Consider the following 21,533-nt stretch of genomic DNA (forward strand, 5'->3'; position numbering starts at 1 on the left):
AATTCGTAGAGCCGCAAATAAAGATGTCCCCATAAGCGAAATAGTCACATCACGGTACCTAGACTCAAATGGAAAGGATGGTGCTGGAGAGGCTTGTAATCGTCTTAGAAAAAGTTAAGCTTCGATGATGTTGGCTGTTTCCAGGCACTTCAGAAAGGGAAGGAATATAAACAAGGCCAAAGCATCTCAAACTGTTTCTCTTAACGCTTTGAGACACATCCACATCAACACCACAACGCGTCATTATTTTCCGACCATCTGTCTATCTGTGTATTGCCAGACGCCTCAGTCCAGTAAGGGGTGGCCACAAACATCGCCTCCAAGTCGTCCTGTCCCCTGCGATTTGACTGCCCTTCCCCCAGCTCACACACACACCCCTCTCTCATATACCTCTCCACTTTATCCCTCCACCTCATCCTCTGCCTCCCGCTCCCTCTCCCCCTTTCTGTCTCACTCACATACACTCTCCTCGTTAGTCTCTCTCTTTCCATCCTCTCCACATGGCCAAACCACCAACGTGTATTTCTCCTAACGCTTTCTATCACACGCACATTCAAATCACAACACCTCTTCACTTCCTCATTTGTCAGTGTTTCTCTCCACGTAACTCCACATGCTCCTCTCAACTCATTTCCACTGCGCTCACTCTTGTCTTCTTTCATTCAGACCAGGTCCAAGCATGACTTCCGTATGTTAGAGTTTGTATCACATCAACATCACGCAGCGACTTTTTTACTTCCATGCTCACTTCCCTGTTTCTTATCACTGGCTTAAAAGAACCAGCAACATCTCTTCCTTGTTGCACCTTTTCAAGTACATCATCCTCCAAATTTCCATCCTTACTCGCCACACTATCCAGGTTCTTAAATGCATTCATATTTTCCATTTCCTCATCATCCAGCCTCACTGTTCATTCAGTGACTTCATTCTCCTCGAAGACCATATCTTTACACTTCCCGACATTCACTTTTAGAATCCGTTTATTACGGACTTTCCCAAACTCATTCACTAAACCTTGGAGTTCCTTTTCGTCTTCACTTAACATTACAGTATCATCTGCAAACAACAGTACAGGATTTTTCCAAATGCTGCCCTGTCTCATTAGGGCCACAACCACTGCCCTACCTTGTACGTCTTTTATTGCTCCAATCATATAGGCTACAGACTGAACAACCATGGAGACATGGCACAACCCAGATTCAATCCAACATTCAGATATTGAAAAATTCACTCAGTCCACTCACCACACACACTGCAGCCTTAGCATCCTCATATATACTCTACACGACATTCAACAACTTCACATTTACTCCATATAATCATAATATTCCCCATATTTCTTGTCTGTCCACTCTGCCATATGTTTTCTCCAAATCCATGAAGGCTGCATACAACTTCTTTCCCTTCTCTAAAATCCCTTCCACTGAAAAACCTAAGGATGAATATCTGATCTACACAACCTCTTCCCTACCTGAAACCTCCCTCTTCTTCTTCTCCAACTAATTCCACTGTTATTTCCCTAACTTTGTTAATACGTATGCAGCCATATTTTTCCCGTTGCAATAAGAAGACGAATGCCCGTACGATTACCATGCACTTCTTTTGCCCTTTTTCCTTTGTACCGGGGAATTATTATACCTGACTTCCAATCCTCCGGGACTCTTCCTTCTTCCCAAGCAAATCTGCGCATCTTCCGTATCCATTCTACTACTAATATCTCTCCATGTTTCATTATTTCACAACACACTGCATCAATGCCTGGTGCTTTCCCCGTACTGACTTTCTTCACTGCATCCACTACTTCCATTCTGCTAATCTCTTCCTCTCTTCTCACCACCCTCTCTCTCCCAGTCATTCCCAAGCAACTTATACACTCATTACTTTCATTCTCTATGTTAACATTTCCTTAAAAGATTCTCTACGTCTGCTCACTTTTTCTCCCTTTTCCACCATCAGTCAACCACTTGTACCTTTCACTTCCCTGCTAACTTCTTTATCACTTTGTCCGACCAGCGGGGGTTATAACAGTCCTTATCAAACACTTCTATTCTACAATGGAATAAAATCATAGACTATAATCGTTCAGTGGTAGTGTGATTGAAATGGAAAAGACGTCATCAGATGAATAGGGTTAAGGCTGAGTTTTGTGTCATTGAAAGGAAAGGAGACAGTCGTGTGAAATCCGTAAAGAACTGAGGAATGGTAAAATTGATTTTGGACTCGCAGTTGTTTATTTCCAAAACTATGCATTAATACCTTCGTTTTTTGCTTCGTGTATCCTTTTAATGTCGACATAGATTGCATGAATAACACACACAAAAATTGTAAAGGAGCAGAATCAGAAATAAACCGGTAAGGAAGAGGTGTTAGCAGACATCCAAACCGCACCAGAATAACATAAAAATATAGTTACGGAGCAGAATAAGAAATAAGCCGGTAAGGAAGAAGTGTTGGTAAGCCTCCAAACCGGACTAGAATAACACAAGAATGTAGTAACGGAGCAGAATCAGAAATGAACCAGTATGGGAGAGGTGTTAGGAAGCTTCCTAACCGCGCCGGAATAACACACAAGAATATAGTATTGGAGCAGAATCAGAAATACACCGGTGAGGAAGAGGTGTCAGTATGCTTCCTAACGCACCAAAATACCACCCCAGGAGCTTTTAGACGTGCTATTATTATTCCAATCCTCAGACAACTGGAAGATTTAGATATCGTCCAGTTTAACTTCCTCTGTACTAGACATCTTTCCTGAGTGTCATGTAATGATCTAGTACTTTTACCAGGCGTGAGCTGGGGGAGGGCACAATAATGGCAGGGGACAGGAAGGCGATTTGTTTGTGTCCGCCCCTTACGGGATTAAGGAGTCTGGCTCTAGGTAGGTAGACAGACAGAAAGATGCAAGGATAGATATATAAGTAGGTAAATATGCAGATATGTGGATAGATATTGCTAAAACCTCTCGTATTATTGAAGTTAAGTATTTTTTCGTCCCATTTTTTTTACTATTGAAGTACGACTACAATTTACTTTTTTTCGAGAGATCTCAAAAAGAATCAGTAACTTCTTGACTTTCGTGTTTGAGATTTCGTGTTGATAATACGAATGGGCTGGAGAGAGGCGCCTATATGTGGTGGCAACGATATGACCAGGTGGCTTCCCCACCTGGTTATACAAACGTCCCTCATCTCCTTCCTATCCCTCGAAAGAAGAATGGTAGGATGCAGGAGAGGTGAAACTTTGGCATGTGGTCCACTGGTTCACAATACAGATGAACCAAGGGCAACAACAACAACAACAATAATAACAAGAACAACAACAACAACAACAACTACTACTACTACTACTACTACCACTACTACTACTACCGCCACTACTACTACTACTACCACTACTACTACTACTACTGCTACTAACGAGCAGTGACGAGGGCCCCTTCGTGAGCCGTGACCCCGGTGATGAGGGGTACGTGGTGGTGCCTCCCGTCCCTCAGAAGGACAGCCGGTTCCTCAGGCAAGTAAACCCTGTCCACGCGAGGCGCCATCAGTACAGGGGTAATCCCGAACATCTGTCAAGGTTTAACAACAGTATCACCATCAACGGTAGAGATAACAGTAGAGACAACGGTAGAGATAACAGTAGAGACAAGCATTTAACAGCCCAGTCTTACTTGACGTGGACCTACTCTGACATACCGGGCATCTCCATGTGAACTTTCAGCTCAGTCCACCCAGCACTGTGACCTGTAGAGGGTTCCCAATGCCTGGTGAAAAATTGGGCATAAAAGTGCGTTTGGCTGGCATGCAACTGACCATACGTAATTATAATTTACACACAAAAACTAGAGGGAAATCAATCCACATGCCACAGTGCATAATAAAATTCTTGACATTTATAGAAAATTGAATAAAATCACCTCGTGGCAACAAGAGTAAAGGTCCATTACCTTGATGTTGTTGATGTAAGCAGCCAGGTCACCTGCAGGGGCTTTCTGGAGGCAGGTCAGGAGGGCGGGGCTGTGGGTGGTGTCAGGGCAGTTCAGGTCACGTCCAATTTTCTCCGCAACTTGCCTGAATGAACCACCGAGCGCCCAGGGGTTGAGAGGTGACCCGGATTGTGCTATGGCTCGGGAGAACAGACCTGACGATGATTGGAAAAGGTATAGTAAAATCTGCTCCTAATAAGAGACATAATGAGGCCTGGGCAGTAAATTCGTAGGTTTAAACATACAGAATTGACAATGAATAGATGGATGTGTAGTAAGTCCTTGAATATGAGGTCTGGGGCGGCTAGTAAGGAGTGGAAGGATGTGATTTGAATATATTGTTGTTGTGATTAGGAGAGGTAGATCGAGATGGTTTGGGCATATTGAGAGGATGGAGGATGACACTTTTGTGTGAAGGGTGAAATGTGTGAATGTCGGAGATATGGTTACGAGAGGCTGACTGAAATGAAAAATCTATAACCTGAGGGATAAGGGACAGAATAGGGAGGCTGCCAGAGATCGAACAACGTGGAGAGCAGCCATTAGGTGACAAAAGCCGACACATGCATGCATATTGGAGCCCTTATAAACGATCCGATCCGATAAGAACTTCTGTTCAATGAATATGGAAGAAGTGCAGAATCATTCTTCTTCCCATCACCATCCAATAAGAAAATATCGTCGTTTATGGCAGGGACAAATTTTCGTAATATGTTAAATCTCAGTCCTGGGTGATGCAGGTGGAGAGTGACTGGTCTTTGTTTAGCAAGAGTAAGCAGGAGATAAGCTGAAAAGTATGCAAATAATTCTTCAGCAAATAATTATATAATAGTTAAACACGAAAAACATGGTATATTCGTGATCCATATCAGGGGAAGTAGGTCAAGTTGGCATATGGACACAGGACCTGCATCATTCACACTGTATCCATTATGACTATCACTCCTTATCATTAGTCTTCGTACAACTTTCACAGTACTCTAGTTCTTAACCATACTCTTTCAAACAGTTACATTTATTCTTCAAAAAAAAAAAAAAAAAAGAGGGGGGGGGGTTGGACAACCAGAGACGATTCATGCTTGACGGGCTGAAACAGAATGTTAAAAGGAGCATCATGTACCCTTGGTGAATGGTGAGAGGAGGTGATAGCTGACAGAGGCCCCGCCAGCACTCTCCCCGAAGATGGTGACTGCAGAAGCGTCGCCACCAAAGTGGTGAATGTTGTCCTGCACCCACTGTAGCCCTGCCACCTGATCCAGCATTCCCATGTTCCCCGGCAGTACCTCGTCTTCGGTAGATAAGAATCCTGGTTTGAAGAGTAAATTTTTCAGTATCACATGTATCTCCCAGAAGCAAGAATACAGTATAGAAGAGAACAGCTTGATTATACTGAATAACTTGATGAGGATTATAAAGCTGATTTCCTAATGAAAATTTTCCGTCTGCAACCTCTTAATCCATCAGCATCTCTCCTCTATGCCTCTCGCCCACTCACTCTTGTTGCTCATCTCACGCTCTCTGCATATCCCAGTCATCCCTCTCCTCTCTAATGCCATTATCCTTCTCCCCACTCACACCATTATCCCTCTTCTCTCTCACACCATTATCCCTCTCCCCTCTCACACCATTATCCCTTCCGCAAGTCCTCTCCACACCTTACTGTACCCTCCCACCCCCTTTAGTACCTCACTCTCTAACCCTACTCACCTAACTCCTCATTCACTTTTCAATGACCCATTTGCCTCTCATGCCAAAGACACTCACCAGACACCTTGGCCCATATTTTCATCGGTTCAGGAAGCTCCCTAACACCTTTTCCCAAGCGATTTATTTTGCTTGTTACATCTAACTGGCATATTCTCTGTTACATAAACCCTTCTAGCATTGCCATAATCTGCATAAATAACGTAGAAAAGAATATTAACATCCCATATCAAAAACTATATAGCTAAGGAAGAGGTGACAGGGAGCTTCATTAACCCCTTAACCGCAGGTGTCATTCCAGAATGACATTGCAAAAACTGGACCAAACCACGGGTGTCATTCTGGAATGTTTGTGAATATTTTGAATACCATGGGTTTTTTCCGTGCACCAGTTGTTTCAAGGGAGAGTAGCTATTAAGTTCTTTCACTCCAGCCAACCCCCACCTCCCTCCTCCCACCCCCCAGGCCCCCACCTCCCACCCCCCGGGCCCCCCACCCCACCCCTGACCAAACACGCATCAGTATCTGTCCAGCTTTGTGAGTGACAACAGCGCTGATGTGGCAGTGAAGTGCGGGTTATAGGGCCTTTTACCTGCCTCAGTGAACACAGAGTGGGTGTTTATCGTATGTGCAGTGTTCATATATGTTTATAGTATTATTATCAGAATCAGGTTGGCATTTAGTAATGGTGTGTGAGGAAAAAAAAAGTGATTTTAGATCACTCACTTCTAATGGCACTGCCCATCCAGTGATAGTCAACGAAATCATGAAACCTACATCATTGCAAAGCCGAAGGTTAGTACTTTCTAATGGTACCTTATTTTTCGCTCTAGATTTATTCTGTGCAGAGTTATAAAGGTTTAACGTTTGTTTACATTTGGCTGGAACCCCCGTGGGGGGGGGCCAGTTGGGTCAAAACAATTCCCACGGTTAAAGGGTTAACAGACAAGAATACAAGCCTTAGCAGTACAAAGGGAAGAAGATAGCAACAGATCTATAAGTCCTGTCTAGGCTGTTTCTTCCCCTCTATCTCACGTCACGTCTCTCATTCCTCTTCATGTTCGCCTCTTCCCCTCCATCTCGCACTCCACGCCTCTTATCCCCCTCTATGCTCTCCTACTCTCTCTTTCTCCGCACGCTATAGAGAGGACTCGTGTTCATTTTGCTCCTACAAAATCTTAAATTACCGCAGTCCAACAGCTCCGACGCTAAAATTCTTGTTTATACAAACTCATAAGACCGACAAGTCCTGCCTAACGACAAAGTTCAGTGCTAATCTAACCGCGAACACAGTGAAACACCCATTTTAATACAAAAAGTGCTCTGTTTCTTCATCAACCATGGCAGGTACATCTCTCAGTGACTTATCCACACCAGCCCCAGAAGTAAATACCAAACAGTGCTAACGCCGCCTCACCGAAGACTTTCTCAGCGACAGCTACACGAAAGTGCAACTTTAGAAAAAGTGCAGAGAAATGGGGCTATCAAATGTGTGGGTGAATAGAGAAAAGTTAATTGAAAAAAATCTTGAAAAACTCCGCGAATGGCGACATCCTCACCGCCACAGATCTGCCACCTACCTTCCCTCCAACGAGTGCTTCCCAAGCAACAAACTCCAATGAACAAATCGTAAGTGACATTATTTCTCTTAGAAAAGAAAATGAAGCAAAGACTTTTGAAATCATAAGACTAAACGAAGAAGTATACAGCATGAAAAATTTACTTGAACATGTGTCCGCACGTTTGGCAACACTGGAAGGACACATCTGTACACCTGCCGCTACCACCTCACCTCCGCCATGCCGACCCCCTCCTCCACCCACGCCACCACCTCTACCACCACCACCGTTCAATCTGATCGCAAAGGTGGGAAACTTCAACAGGCGAATCAAAACGATCTAGGAAAAGGTCTGAAACATTAGTGACAATACTTCATCTGATGCAGCAGATCACTTAAACCAGCCCAATGAAAGATGCTGTCTTTTGGAGCAGCAAATCAGTGCCTTGGAGGAGTCAACAACACGAACCCAGAGCAGCATGCCAAGCCCGGACAACAACGATGGTAAAACCCTTTTGCTTGGTGATATCAATCTAACAAATGTACAGGCCTCAGACCTAAACACCAAGTGATATATAAATGCTCTCAGCGGTGCTAACATCGACCTGCTTAAATGCTGGGTTCAAGAAAAGTTGTCATGGAGTCCAGCAAATTGTGTCATCTACTGTGGACTGTATGACATCATGGACAACGAGAGACCCACTTCCATCATTGACAACCTTGGAACTCTTGTCAGTGAAAAAAAAAAAAAAAAAAAAAAAAACGAAAATATGGATATTTATGTGTGTCAGCTCGTCCCAAGCCTGCAGTTGGACACCCTACTTGGTAAGATCAATGAACTTAAGGAACAAGTGAATAAATGGACGAATGACAATGGATTTCACACTATAAAACCAGATGCAGCCTTCAAACTAGGAACTGGAGAAATTGACGAATCTTACTATGAAGCATATGCGGAACACCAAGGTTCTCTAATAAACTGAAAGGGGGCAGTCAGGCTACTTGGTGTCCTCTCCAACCAGTACCCTTGCTTCAAAGACTGTGTCAACTGGGACAAAGGAAAAACGAACAGTGACAAGGAAGGCCAACATAGACACACCCCACCACGCCAACAACGAGAATCTCACCAAGGACATACCTCATCCACCTACCATGGTGCCGACTCCCTCACCGCCCATCCCAAACAAACTATATGGACAGAGATGGGTGGGAAAATGCAGGTCGTAGCAGGCGCCAACACATGGGACAGAAGTACCACCGAATGGACGTGGGGACAGAAGAAAGTTTCCCCGACCCCCCACCACCCAACACGCCTCGGGAAAATACTGCTGGGTCACAGCGGATGACATCCCGCTACCAAGCCATCCCCCTCGCCACTAAGACCGCGCTACAATGCACGACTCCAACGCCTCACAAAAAAAGGCTGCTATAATTGTGGCGAGTTTAACCACCTTCAATCAACCTGCCGCTTTGATCATGAAGTGCAGTGATTTAGCTGCCATAGATATGGTCACAAAGGCAGACTGTGTGAATTTTATAGTGCGTAGGAGAATAGCAAAGAAGGCAAAGCTGACAGTACTGCATCTCACTTAAAAATGGATAATCTTGTTATAGAACACATAAATGCTCAGTCTCTTCAGTCTAACTTTGATGAAATAAAGCTCATGACTAAAGACAGAGACATCGATATACTTTGTGTTAGTGAAACTTGGTTGCTTTCTCACACTCCAGATGCGTACAGTATGTACATTTACCTAACTACAAAATTTATTGTAACGATAATGGACGCGGCGAGGGTGTCTGTATATACATTAAGCAAATTTAACCTCGAAACTAATAGACCCCAAACATTCTAAACAAACAGAAGTAGAAGATATCTGGATCTCAGTACAGTGCAGAAAATTACCCTCAGTCATTGTAGGATGTATCTACAGACACCCGAAGGCTTCTTATGATTCCTTTGTTTATATTAATGAGGTGCTAAGATCTGCTTTAATTCTCAAGAAAACTTTAGTCTTAGGAGACCTAAATGACAATCTTCTCTCTCATAATACCAAATTATCCCACATAATATCCAATAATAAACTGACACAAGTAGTTAATAAGCCTACACGAATCACTCCTACATCTGCTGCTCTCCTTGACATAATCATAACTAACAGTCCTGAAAAAATAACTCATAGTGATGTTGTTCCATACATCATAGGTGATCACGAGCTCATAACCTTAACCGCAAATATAAGTAAGCCTAAACGTCCACCTACTATTAAAACATTCCGTGACCTGAAAACCTATAGCAATGATGTATTATGTTCCCACCTACTAAATGAAACAAATAACCTAAATACTGTTCTGGATACTGACAACGTATCCTCACCAGAAGTTTGGACAAATGTGCCCCCCTTGTTACCACAGAAATAAAACGTCCTCCTGCCCCTTGAATTACTGATGAAATTCGAGAAATAATAAAAACACGGGATCACACATGGAATCAATTAAAACTTAACGGGTCCAACATGTCATTACAAGAAAGTTACAGGGATTTAAAGAAAAGAACCAAATCACTTATTATCAAGCAAGAAAACAATATTATCACAAAGAACTCTCAAACTCAAGAAGTAATACTTCTGCGACATGGAAAATAGTCCAAGATATAATACCCAACAATAAAAACTCCAACAATAGCTTTTTTGATGATCCACAAAGTAAAGCTGAAGAATTAAATAACTTTTTCGCAAACGTAGGTAAAAGAACTTTTGAAAATACCCAGGTCTCCTTGTACGCCAGTAACACCATAAATCCTCCATCTGAATGATCTGTCACTTGTAGTGGTGCACGCAGCATGACACAGTTCCGACCAGAAACTGTTGATGTTAACACTGTAATATTAACAATTAAACATTTACAAAATACTAAATCTTATGGCTCAGACAATATTTCACTTCGTTTTATTATGGATTCCCTCTTCATACTCGCATTTTATTTAACCCATGTATTAAACTCTTCAATTGTTACGGGCGTATATCCTAATGATTGAAAGAATGCTATAGTCACACCTTTATATAAAAATGGGGACACTCAGGTCGTGAACAATTACCGACCAATTTCATTGCTACCTGCTTTTTCCAAAATTATCGAAAGAATCGTCTCATCTCAACTAATAACATTTCATGAGACAAACAAACTTCTCTCACAAACTCAGCAAGGCTTCCGTCCTAAACTATCCACAAATACAGCACTCACAGTTATCACTGATACTGTAATATCTACCATAACATGGATAATAAACACATATCACTTCTAACCCTCTGTGATCAAAAGCTTTCGATAGTGTCAGCCATCCCATTCTTCTCAAAAAACTCAGTAAAGTCAATGTCCATAACTTCTGGTTTGACAGCTACCTTAATAACAGAACACAGTCTGTTCGCACCCAAAACACCATATCCTCCAAATCAAATGTCACCTATGGGGTACCCCAAGGCTCAATTCTTGGCCCTATACTATTCAATATATATGTGAACGATCTCTCAGAAAATCTTAACGAATGTGTTTTAGTGCAATATGCTGATGACACAGTTTCTTCACAGTGGAAAACTGGATTCTCTTCAGGATATAATGCACAAAGCAGAGGAAACCTTCAGTATAGCCTGGGAATATTTTCTTAAAAACGGTCTTCTTCTGAATACCAATAAAACGCAATGTATCTTTTTAGGTACCAGGCAAACGATCTCACTAATACCACCTAACACTACTGTTCGATTTGGAAACAGCAGTTCAACCCAGCACCTATGTAAAAAACTTAGGTATATATATGCATTGCTACATGACCTTTGATAAGCACGTAAATGACCTTAACAAAAAAGTAATGGGCATATTAATATACATCAACAGGATAAAAGATAGCTTTGACAAAGAAACTCGAAAAATCATAGTGCAGGCATTGGCCCTAAGTATCCTAAACTATGGCAATGTAATATGGGGCACTGCAAGGAAATCTCAACTTTCACGTGTGCAGAAACTACAAAATATTGCTGCTAAAGTTGTCGATGGAAAAGCAAGGAAGTATGACCATGACACTCCAATTTTAAAAGAACTGAAATGGCTAAACACTCAAAGGAAGATAAAGTTTGACACAGCTGTCACAGTCTTCAAATATCTGGCTAATTTCTACCCTGACTATCTTCTTTCTTCTCCATTGGTACACAATATGACACAAAGTATCACTAGACAAAAAAATAATCTGTACATTCCTAAGGTTAATACGGACTCAGGTGCAAGATCCTTAGCAGTAACAGGGCCAAAGATATGGAACCATCTCCCAGAAAATGTCAAGGAATCACATAGTTTAAACACTTTCAAAATTAGACTTAACAGCCACTTTTTTTTTTTTTTTTTTTCGTGTGCTCGACTCTGGCCATAGGCTTCACAGCCTGCTCCCAAGGCCCAGTAGTCCTCCTACGTATCATACACCTCTACATGTCATCACTTCGGCACTAACACCCACCGTTCATACTGAATGCATGCTAGGGCTGTCTCATACAGGACTGGCGTATTGGTATTAGCGGGGGTATTTTTACATATCGGCGGGTCTTCTGGTAGATCGGTAAAGTCTGCTGTACATGAAATTCAATTCCTTAAATTGTTCCCTGCCCCAGCGGGGATTTGAACATGGGTCCGGTAGGACCGCAGGCCACCTCTCTACCGATTGAGCCACCGGCTCCCCCACTTACTAAAAACCCCTCAATAATCTTACTGTATAATCATAAACAATAATATACCTGTAAAATATGATGTAAAATATTATGTAATAATTCACAAACACAACAATTTGAAATAGAAAATATAATGACATTTAGTATACTGATAATTGTACAATTATATATCTTTGTATTATACTCCCTAATACTTATATCTACAGGGTATAATCTTCAGATCTACGTTTTGTACTATAGTTGTATACATAACTTATACTGTTACATGGATAACCACGGTTTGTGGAAATAAACTTTATTATTATTATTATTATTATTATTATTATTATTACTCGCCCCTCACTCACCCATCACCCCCACACGGTACTGCAACACCACCAGGATGATATCATGATCGAGAAGGACTGAGGGACCGTACATTGAGGCACTCCCGCAGAAGAAAGCACCACCGTGGATGAACACCATCACTGGCAGTTTTGTGGTTCTGTCTTTGGCACCCTGAAATGTTTTTAATAGAAGTACTTTAACCTCAAGTACTGGAGTGAAATGGAAACACAGACAAATGAGAAACTAAAAAAGCATCAAAGGGGAGTTCATTGAAAAGACTGATAGACAGAGCAGGGAGTAAGGGAGCATCAATGGGAGGTCAGTGGAAGGACTGGCACAGATAGACGAATCTAAACTAACTAGACAAAACAGGAAGTAAAGGAGCACCAAAGAGAACTTCAATAGAAAGACAGACAGACAAATAAGGAACTAGAAGAGCATCAAAGAGAAGTTCAGTGGAAAAAGACAGACAAGTGATGAAGAAAAAGGGCACTGTGGTGTTGATGTGGAAGTGACTGAAAGCGTTAAGGGAAATGATCTGAAATGATTTGGCCATGTGAGGAGGAGGGAGTTTGAGAGACTGATTAGAAGAGTGTATATTGGGGAAGATGGAGATTGCGAGACTGACTGGAAGAGTGTATATGAGTGAGGCAGAGGGGGAGAGGGGAAGGGGGAGATGAAGGATGAAAATGGATGAAATGAAGAAACATAATTTGAGAGAGGGGAGTGTGAGGCGGAGGATGGACAGCCAAACGACAGATGGCAGAGCGACGTGAAGACTAGTTATTTATGGCCACCTCTTGTGGGATTAAGGTGTTTAGCTGCAAATAGATAGATTTTTGTTTACCGTAAATAATTTGGTGCCAGTTTGGCGTCTTCAGCAAAATTGTGTCTTGCCTTGCTGATTCCTGCCATCTCTAGACAAGTTTATTTAGCTTAAGAAATTTCACTCTAGAAATTACGAAGTAAATTAAGGTGATACCCATCCCTTCCAGTTCAAATAATATCCTCTGCTCAGAACAAACATCTAGAAATTGATGAAGGGTTTAAAGAAAAGACTTAAGCTTGTCTGTCAGCCTTTAGCCCAAAGAAAACAAGAAAGACAAATAAAAGAGAGAGAAGGTACAATAATATAGATAAGAAAACGCACCACAGGAGTGAAGACGTTTAGGTAAAGACAGTCTTCTGACCCCACAGTCTCAGGTAATGTGCCGGTCGGGTCAAAGAAGGGCACTTGGATGCACATTTCGGGGTCCTTGCCGCCATCCCTCACTCCCTCCCACCCCTGACTGGCAACGGGGGGCTAGAAGCAGAAAGGATATGTACATTACCATCGCCATCATCATCATCATCATTCATCCATCATCACCATCCTTCCATCATCATCATCATCATCATCATAACCAACATCAACGCTGGTGATCGTGAGTCCTTGGCCCGTAATCTCGTCGGTTAAGGAAGCTCCCTAACATCACCTCCTTGACGATTTATTTTTGTATACGGCGAGTTAATAGAATTCTGCACAATGTTCAGGGTACTGTGATATTAGAATGATTCATAAAACACAGGAATAGCAAGGTGTAATAAGCAAAATAAATCACTTTGGAAGAGGTGTTAAGGAGCTTCCTTAACTGACGAGCTACGAGAGAGATGAAGACTGCCATATCTGACACCCTGGTTTATCCCACATATTTGACCCCCTGGATTATCATACATATACATATTTAACACCCTGGTTTATCCCATGTATTCGATGCCCTGGTTTATCCCACATATTTGACACCCTAGTTTATCCCACATATTTGACACCCTAGTTTATCCCACATATTTGATACCCTGGTTTATCCCACATATTTGACACCCTGGTTATTCATTCATTCATTGCCAGACGCCATAATCCCACACGGGGTGGCCAAGGACTTAGAGTTATTTGTTTTACAGGGAGGGGCACTAATCCTCCACCAACCCACTTTACACGTAGAGAGATGGTTTATCATACAAATACATATTTAACACCCTGGTTTATCCCACATATTTGACACCCTGGTTTATCCCACATATTTGACTCTGGTTTATCCCACAAATCTAACACCCTGTTTTATCATACATATACATATTTAACACCCTGGTTTATCTTACATACTTGGCACCCTGGTTTATCCCACGTGACATCCTGGTTTATCCTACGTAACATCTTGGTTTATCCCACGTGACATCCTGGTTTATCCCAAATGACACCCGGGTTTACTCTACATATCTCCATCTATCTTTGAGATTTCTAGTTCTCACGTGAACGGCAGAGTATTATATACTGGGTAATGTATTTTGCTAAAAGTTGGTGGAAGATACAAGAAAGATGGCTTGCACTGCACAGAGAGGAGGTGAACAGAGCGATAATATTATTACTGTTACGGAGAAGCATCATAATGTGGAATCGACAAACGCTTGCCCGTATGTCTGAAGCTTCACTAAACAGTGATGAAGTAATCGAGATCAGCTAATACCGTTACTCGGATTATTGTATCTTATAATGTGACATCCACATTTAGCAAGAGTCGTGCCTCCATTTTTCTTATAACGCTATTTACACTGGAGGGTATTTTCCGACGTCAGACTTGAGCAAAGAGCCTAACAATACCAGTCGCAAAATAGATGGGTATAACATCCATAGACGGCTTGATATTAGTGCAGGTGTCACTCTCACTATATACAGTTGCTCTTTCGGTGTCAAAAACTAGGAGTCATTGATTTGTGGGTCCCGTCATTGTGGTTTAGAAGGAGGGATAGGTTGATACCTCCAGGTCCAGTCCAGCTCAGATAGTACTGTGAGTGGAACACATTTTGTCTAATCCATAGCAATGCTCCTTTCTGGTACAGATACATAACAGATCACTAGGATCACAAGCTAGTTTGTGACGACAAAGCAGTACAAGGAGGTATTCCTTTGGAGAAGTGAGAAACTAGAAGAGAGGGCTGATCAAAATATGCTAGCGGATATTGTGCATACACTCTTACTTCAGTGGTGCATGCAGAGGCTCCCTTGGAAGGTCACTGTAAATTGGACGATACGATTGTGCTGTACCATTAAGGGGAATTCACATTTAGGTTGTCTTCACCACACTTTCTTTAATGTGTGTATAGTTGAACCGAAGCTGAAAGCGATAAGTTATACTTGAAGTCCTGGGAACCAGTTTCTTGAGGACTTGGTATCAACAATGGATTCAGCGGATCTCATAAACCCAGTAGCCATTGAAAATATCCGTACCTCAAAAAAAAGGAAAGAGGCTGCAGTCTTTTGCATACTATCTTTGTTACGTACATCAAGGGGTTTATGTCATAATGGCCCCTTTTCTTTTTTCATTTTTTTTTTTAGATAATGAATGGAGGAATGAAAAACAAGGAAACAAAAAAAGAAAAAACAAGTCCATGTGCCTAAAGGCATCCTCCATTCATAAAATACTTATAACAACTGGATTTGAACTGAAGTGGATTAAATGTTTGTGGGAAACAACTCCCAGGAAGTGAATTCCAGAGAATAGTAGTTCTGGGGATAAAATTAATGAATTTTGATAAGCAGAGGTTCACCAAATCACCAGCCCCAGCGCCATTCGACATTTACGTGTAGACTAGTGATCTTCGACTTGGTGCTTTTGGGGGCAACTTTCAGGAAGACAGAAGAAAAGCATCGTTTATGAAAGCAGAACACCTTAAAAAAAAAAAAAAAAAAAAAAAAAAAACGAATGCCAGACAATTATGAGGGCCAACAGGAAGTTCAACCCATACCTGTTGTTTGGCATATATGATGTCTCCTTGAAGCATCATAGCCTGTAGTGGCTCAGGTAAAGTTGCAACTACACAATATGCTACATGATGGAGAAAGATTCCTAGAGTACAATTCTGTTCTTAAATAATGGCTGAGAGAACGCCAAAGTGTTCTCTATCCTGTGCATCATGCTCGTTTGCCACGTGGTACTGGTGCTTTCAGGTCCTCCCCGATTCTTAGCTTCTTAGTGGAGGCTGGCATATCTCCTTTAGATCTGGAGTGCAAGTCATTAATCAGTTGTTGCTGGGATAGTGTGAGACGGGTGCTACAGCTATTTGTGTGTCACAGCAGTCATATTTTTCAGTATTATGATTCACGTCTCACATTCCGCATCACTTTGAGTACAGGGTCAGGCAGATTATGGGTGACTTAGGTTCTGCAGTGCCTGTCTACTCTGTTCGGCTCCCAAGGAATGCTCCATGGTTCCTTCATGAAGTTCAGGTCTGCAGAGATTTTGAATGTAACAAGCGTTCATCTGTGCTCAGGTTCTCCATCAGTTATTTTTGGAACATTCAACATTCATAAAGGCATTGTACCGGTATAAGCAGATGGTTCGAAATTGGACACATGGGTCGGATTTGGAAGGAAGTCTTCTTCTAGATGCCTCTGTTGTTACTAAGGAAATGACTGTTGTTTTTTGTTTCTACTGATTTTAGCTCACAAAGAGGCTTCTTTTACGAGCTTCAGTGACTCCAAAAGCTCCCTGTTTGTCCTTCAGTATTTAAATTCACCTCATCCACTGGTCCTTGTCGTCCCTGAGTAGCTTTTCATGCTTCAGTGATGAGGTAAATTAGTCTAATTTTGATGGGTTCCTGCGCTTGTTGGTGTGAAGGGCAATAAGAGGGTGGATGCATTAGCTAAAGCAGCGCCTTTTCAACGACCCTCTGACAATTACCCATTTCCTGCTACCAGTATGATGCCTTCTTTGGAGTCTGCGATTCGTACCTGTCGGGGATGGTTGTGCCGGGAGTTCTCCTCTCCGTTCCTCGGCGATTAGAGCTGGCTGTCGGCCGGCTTCGTGTTGAGCGTTGAAGGTTTTCCCCTGGTCTTCTGATGTGTGGTGGGACTCAGCTCTATTGTGATGACTGCCTGGTTCCCCTTACTGTCCGTCAGTTGCTGGTTGAGTGTTCGAGTCTGGGGGACTTGCGTCAGAGGTCCTTGTTAGGCACAGGGGGGCAGATGGTGCTTGCTGTTTCTCTTCCATGCTTGGAGGAACCTCTGGCTATCCGGCAGACAATTTTGGTTTTCTGAAGTGGGCCTCCTCCACCTGCTATAGTTAACTGAGTTTTTTTTTTTTTTTTTGATTTTTTTAATAATGTATCTTTGGAATCAGATATTGATTTTGTTGTTGCGCGTTGGTTATAGCATTTTTTTTTTTTTAATTAGCGCCATATGGCCTACTTGTTGCGGCAAAAAGTTAATATGTAATAATGCTGTTTGGTAAACTATCATGTCCAGTTCTATTTTACCTTGTCGAATCAAATCTAGCCTAACCATATGTAATCTTACCTTATGTAACCTAATCTAAACATAACCCTATCTAACCTTACCTTACTTAACCTAATCACTTCTTTCCTTACCTTTCCAAAGCTAAAATATCCTAATCTATCTCCACCTGACCTAACCTGACCTAACCTGACCATTTCCAACCTCATTTTCGGGCAACAGTAGCCAACATTACGTCGACTGAGGGTTCAATAAATACAATTTGTTATTTCCTACGCGATTCCTAGGTTACTGGGAGAGACTGAAGGAGTATTGCACGACAAAAACCCTTTCAAGTCTCCTGGCCACTATAGTGGCTTTCTCGGTAGGGGTCTCCTAGCCACTCCCGTGGCAGCTTATTTAGGCATGAATGAAAACTGTTGCATGAGGCTGGTGAATGAAATAAGGATACGAGCCGCTCCCCAGACCCCTCTGCTTCTGCCAGGCATGCGCAGATCATAATATTTTAGTTTAAACAGTCTGGGAAGAGCTAATCATGGTGAGGGGTTGGGTTGCACATATTGGTTTTATTATACTGTTGATCTAGGCAATATTTTTTACTATTTTGTTATCAGACAGTTCATTTAGAAAAAAAATATTGTTTGCAATATAGTTTTACTGCTCTGGAGGATACATAGCTCTCACCTCCCTCCTCCCTTTCATATCCCCCTTCCTCCAACCCCCCATCTCCCACCGGTTCCCCACCTCTCTACCTCCCACCCTTCCACCCTCCAGCCTCCCTCCAATCCCCCACCCCCTACTTCCTCCACCCTCCTACCTCCCACCGATCCCCCACCCCTCTCCCTCCCACCCTCCACCCTCCACTCTCCCTCCAATCCCTTACCCCCTGCTTCCCGCCAACGCACATAGCTGGCGCGTCGCAGGCAATCAAGATATATCCATGTTGTATGTCTCAATATTTATTCATTTCCTGGGTGTTAGAGTGTCTGATTGAGGGAAAATAATTACATATTTATGATTTTAGGTTTCTAAGGTTGTTTCTGTAGCCTTTTATACACGTACCATGCATTTGTTACCAGGCGGACACACATGTGCAGCGAGAGTTGCCTTTTTCATTGACAAATGATTGTTAGTGTCTCCATACTTTTTTCTGATTTATATTTCATGAGATTCTCACATTTACTGGTTATATTTATAACACCGTCAATTTTGAGAAATAATTAATATTTTATCACTGTCTCTACTGCTGCCTGTAAGTACACAGGATGATAGAGTTAGCAACAATAAAATAAACATACGTACATACAAAAGGCAAGCTCGTAGGCTTACCCCCATGTCGTCACCCCCACAGCCTGTGACAGTACTAAGCAAAATAAGAGCAAACTAAAATAATCAGTAGTAGATAGTACGTGATAGTTTTATATGGATCTTGTAACTGTTTAGTTTGTTTTTTGTAAAGAAAACATCTCAAGAATCATTCACAAATCACGTAAGATATAATGTACATATATTAGTGCATTATTTTTTATGGAAAGACATGGAAACAAACAAGGCAATCATGTTGCCTGCGCACCAAGAAATCACCTACCCACCGGGACGGCAGCACTCAACGCTACCACACACCACTTGCTATGCAACTTCCCATCATTTTTGCAGCATTTGTATAGTGAGTAGAGCTCTAATGTTTCATAGGCAGATGTGTATTACTTCCTTGTGCATGAATATGATATTATTTTTCTTTATTTGCAAACCTTGACTTTTTTTTTTTTTTCAAAAAAATGCGTCTCTCAAACGTGACCTTGGGACCTATTTGAGACCTGAAAGGGTTAAGTAATGTTAGCTGATTCTCGATTAAGTTAAGATCATATTAAGTGAGCTATGGGATCAAAGCAGTTGTTGGAGTAGCTGGGGTAATGTTAGTCTGACAAAGAGGTAGGATTAAGTCAGGTTAGTTTAAAGTTAGGTTAGGTTAGGGATGTTATTGATTAGTGACTGGTTAGTTATTTCACGCACTAAATCAACAGATAAGTTAAGTGTAGCCACTTGGGTAAATACGACACACGATATATTGGAATTGCCGTTTTTCATTTAATTTTTTCTTCCTCTGTTCAACATCTGGGGGAAAAAAATCTACTCTCACCTACCTTGAACCTTAAGTTACCGACAGGAGGCTGGGCAAAGGGAATGGCACGATAGGACCAGAAGGGGGCTCCTTTCACGGTCTTCTCCACCACACCTTTCACCAGTCCTCCCTCAGTCTTCACCACAGGGGCCTCTTCCAGCTCACCCTGCACCACCACCACCACCACCATCGTCATCAGAAAAGTTCGCATTTTGGCTTCTTACATTCTGTTACAGGTACGAGAAGGACACATTATCATCATCATTATCAAATTTACCACCTCTTCATATCGCAGCGACAACTATCATTAACGTGATCATTATGAGTAACATCATCATTAATATCATCTTGATTCGTTGCTCAGAAAAAAAAAAAAAATCAGAGGAAGGTCTCGGTTATCAACACATTGTAATCACCCTCATCATTCTCCAAAATTATCATCACTTTCATCGCTATTTTTTGTTGTGTTGCAGATCTTTCCTGTCAGAGCTGAGGATGCCATGTGGTGGCACAGATCCGACTGTCCTGCAGTTAGGCCAGTCTGTCTGTGTCACTAACAGCATGGATCACTTCCTTATGATATGGCGCTCTCCTTTCTTATTTTGGTGCATGTCTGTTACTATGAGCCCCTTTCACACGGTGTAAACACACTAGTGCTTGCCCATAAAAAATTGGTGGACTAATTAATAGCCTTTCCATCACAAAATGCTTGCAAATACCATTACCTTTGTTTCAGTACCGTTACTGAGCACACAATGACCAATTCTGACCAAAATGTCGAAAAAATGATTTTTGCATATTTTCTCGTCTTGCGATTTTCAACAATTTTCCTCCGCCGCGTCGCGTACGATAGCCATTTTCTTTTATTTTTATTATTTTGACACTCCCTGGACTTATCCCGATCAAAAAAAGAAAAAAAAAACTAGGTTGATATCGTTTACCGTTCTGGTGAAAGAAGCAAACAAACAGACAGACACACACATACACAGCTTGACTTATTTAGATTCTGCCTCACGAACGAAACCCCCAACTGATGCAATTATTCCTGCTCTGTGATTTGTCTGTAGGTATATAGTGTCCTTATTTGACTGTGCCTTCCTGTTAGGTGGAAGAGCGCTCATCTTGCCTGTATATATGTGGCCTGTTTATTTTTTTAACCTCTGTGGTGGTCGGGGCTCTTTCTATTTTTTTTCATCCTGAGGCCTGGGAGGACTGTCGACTATGGCTATAGAGCTTTCTTCATTTATTGAAGCCTTACTACAGCTGAGTTCCACCTCATACCACCAGTTAGTAAGATCCTTTCCTAGTTAATCTGGCACTGTTTTCTATCTATCTGTCTATCTATCTATTGCCAGACGCCTTAATCCCTAATACGGGGTGGCCACAAACAAATCGCCTCCACGTCACCCTGTCCCCCGCCATTTCACTGCTCTGCTCCCAATTCACACCCTCCTCTCTCATATACCTCTCCACTCCATCCCTCCATCTCATCCTTGGCCTTCCCCTCCCTCTGTCCCCCTCCACCTCACTCGCATACACTCTCCTCGTCAGTCTCTCACTCTCCATCCTCTCCACATATCCAAACCACCTCAGTGTATTTCTCCTAATGCTTCCTATCAAATCCACAGCCACATCACAACGCTCCTTCACATTCTCATTTGTCAGTCTGTCTCTCCATGTGACTCCACAGGCTACTCTCAAATAACTCATTTCCACTGCGCTCACTCTTGACTTGTGTCGCTCCAACAACGTCCAACCTTCACGTCCACACGTCAGAGTTGGTATCACAATACTGTCATGTAATAACTTTTTCACTTCCATACTCACATCCCTGTTTCTTATCACTGCCTTCAAGG

The 21,533-nt window shown here is 42.1% G+C and overlaps 1 protein-coding gene across 1 annotated transcript in view; it reads right to left on the bottom strand.

Annotated features, from left to right (window-relative positions):
- Positions 1-19,867, bottom strand: part of LOC145393371 (cocaine esterase-like) — a 32,631-nt gene extending 12,764 nt beyond the window's left edge. The window contains exons 1-6 of the mRNA XM_080267472.1: positions 19,700-19,867; positions 13,437-13,589; positions 12,307-12,457; positions 5,106-5,291; positions 3,947-4,140; positions 3,418-3,568 (exon numbers count right to left, since the gene is read on the bottom strand). Coding sequence (XP_080123598.1) covers positions 3,418-3,568; positions 3,947-4,140; positions 5,106-5,291; positions 12,307-12,457; positions 13,437-13,589; positions 19,700-19,867 — 1,003 coding nt within the window. The remainder of the gene's footprint in view (positions 1-3,417; positions 3,569-3,946; positions 4,141-5,105; positions 5,292-12,306; positions 12,458-13,436; positions 13,590-19,699) is intronic.
- Positions 19,868-21,533: the final 1,666 nt, after the last annotated feature.

This window comes from Coenobita brevimanus, chromosome 3, assembly GCF_032717465.1.
Source record: "Coenobita brevimanus isolate Jiangsu-jjx chromosome 3, ASM3271746v2, whole genome shotgun sequence".
In the NCBI taxonomy this organism is placed as follows: domain Eukaryota; kingdom Metazoa; phylum Arthropoda; class Malacostraca; order Decapoda; family Coenobitidae; genus Coenobita; species Coenobita brevimanus.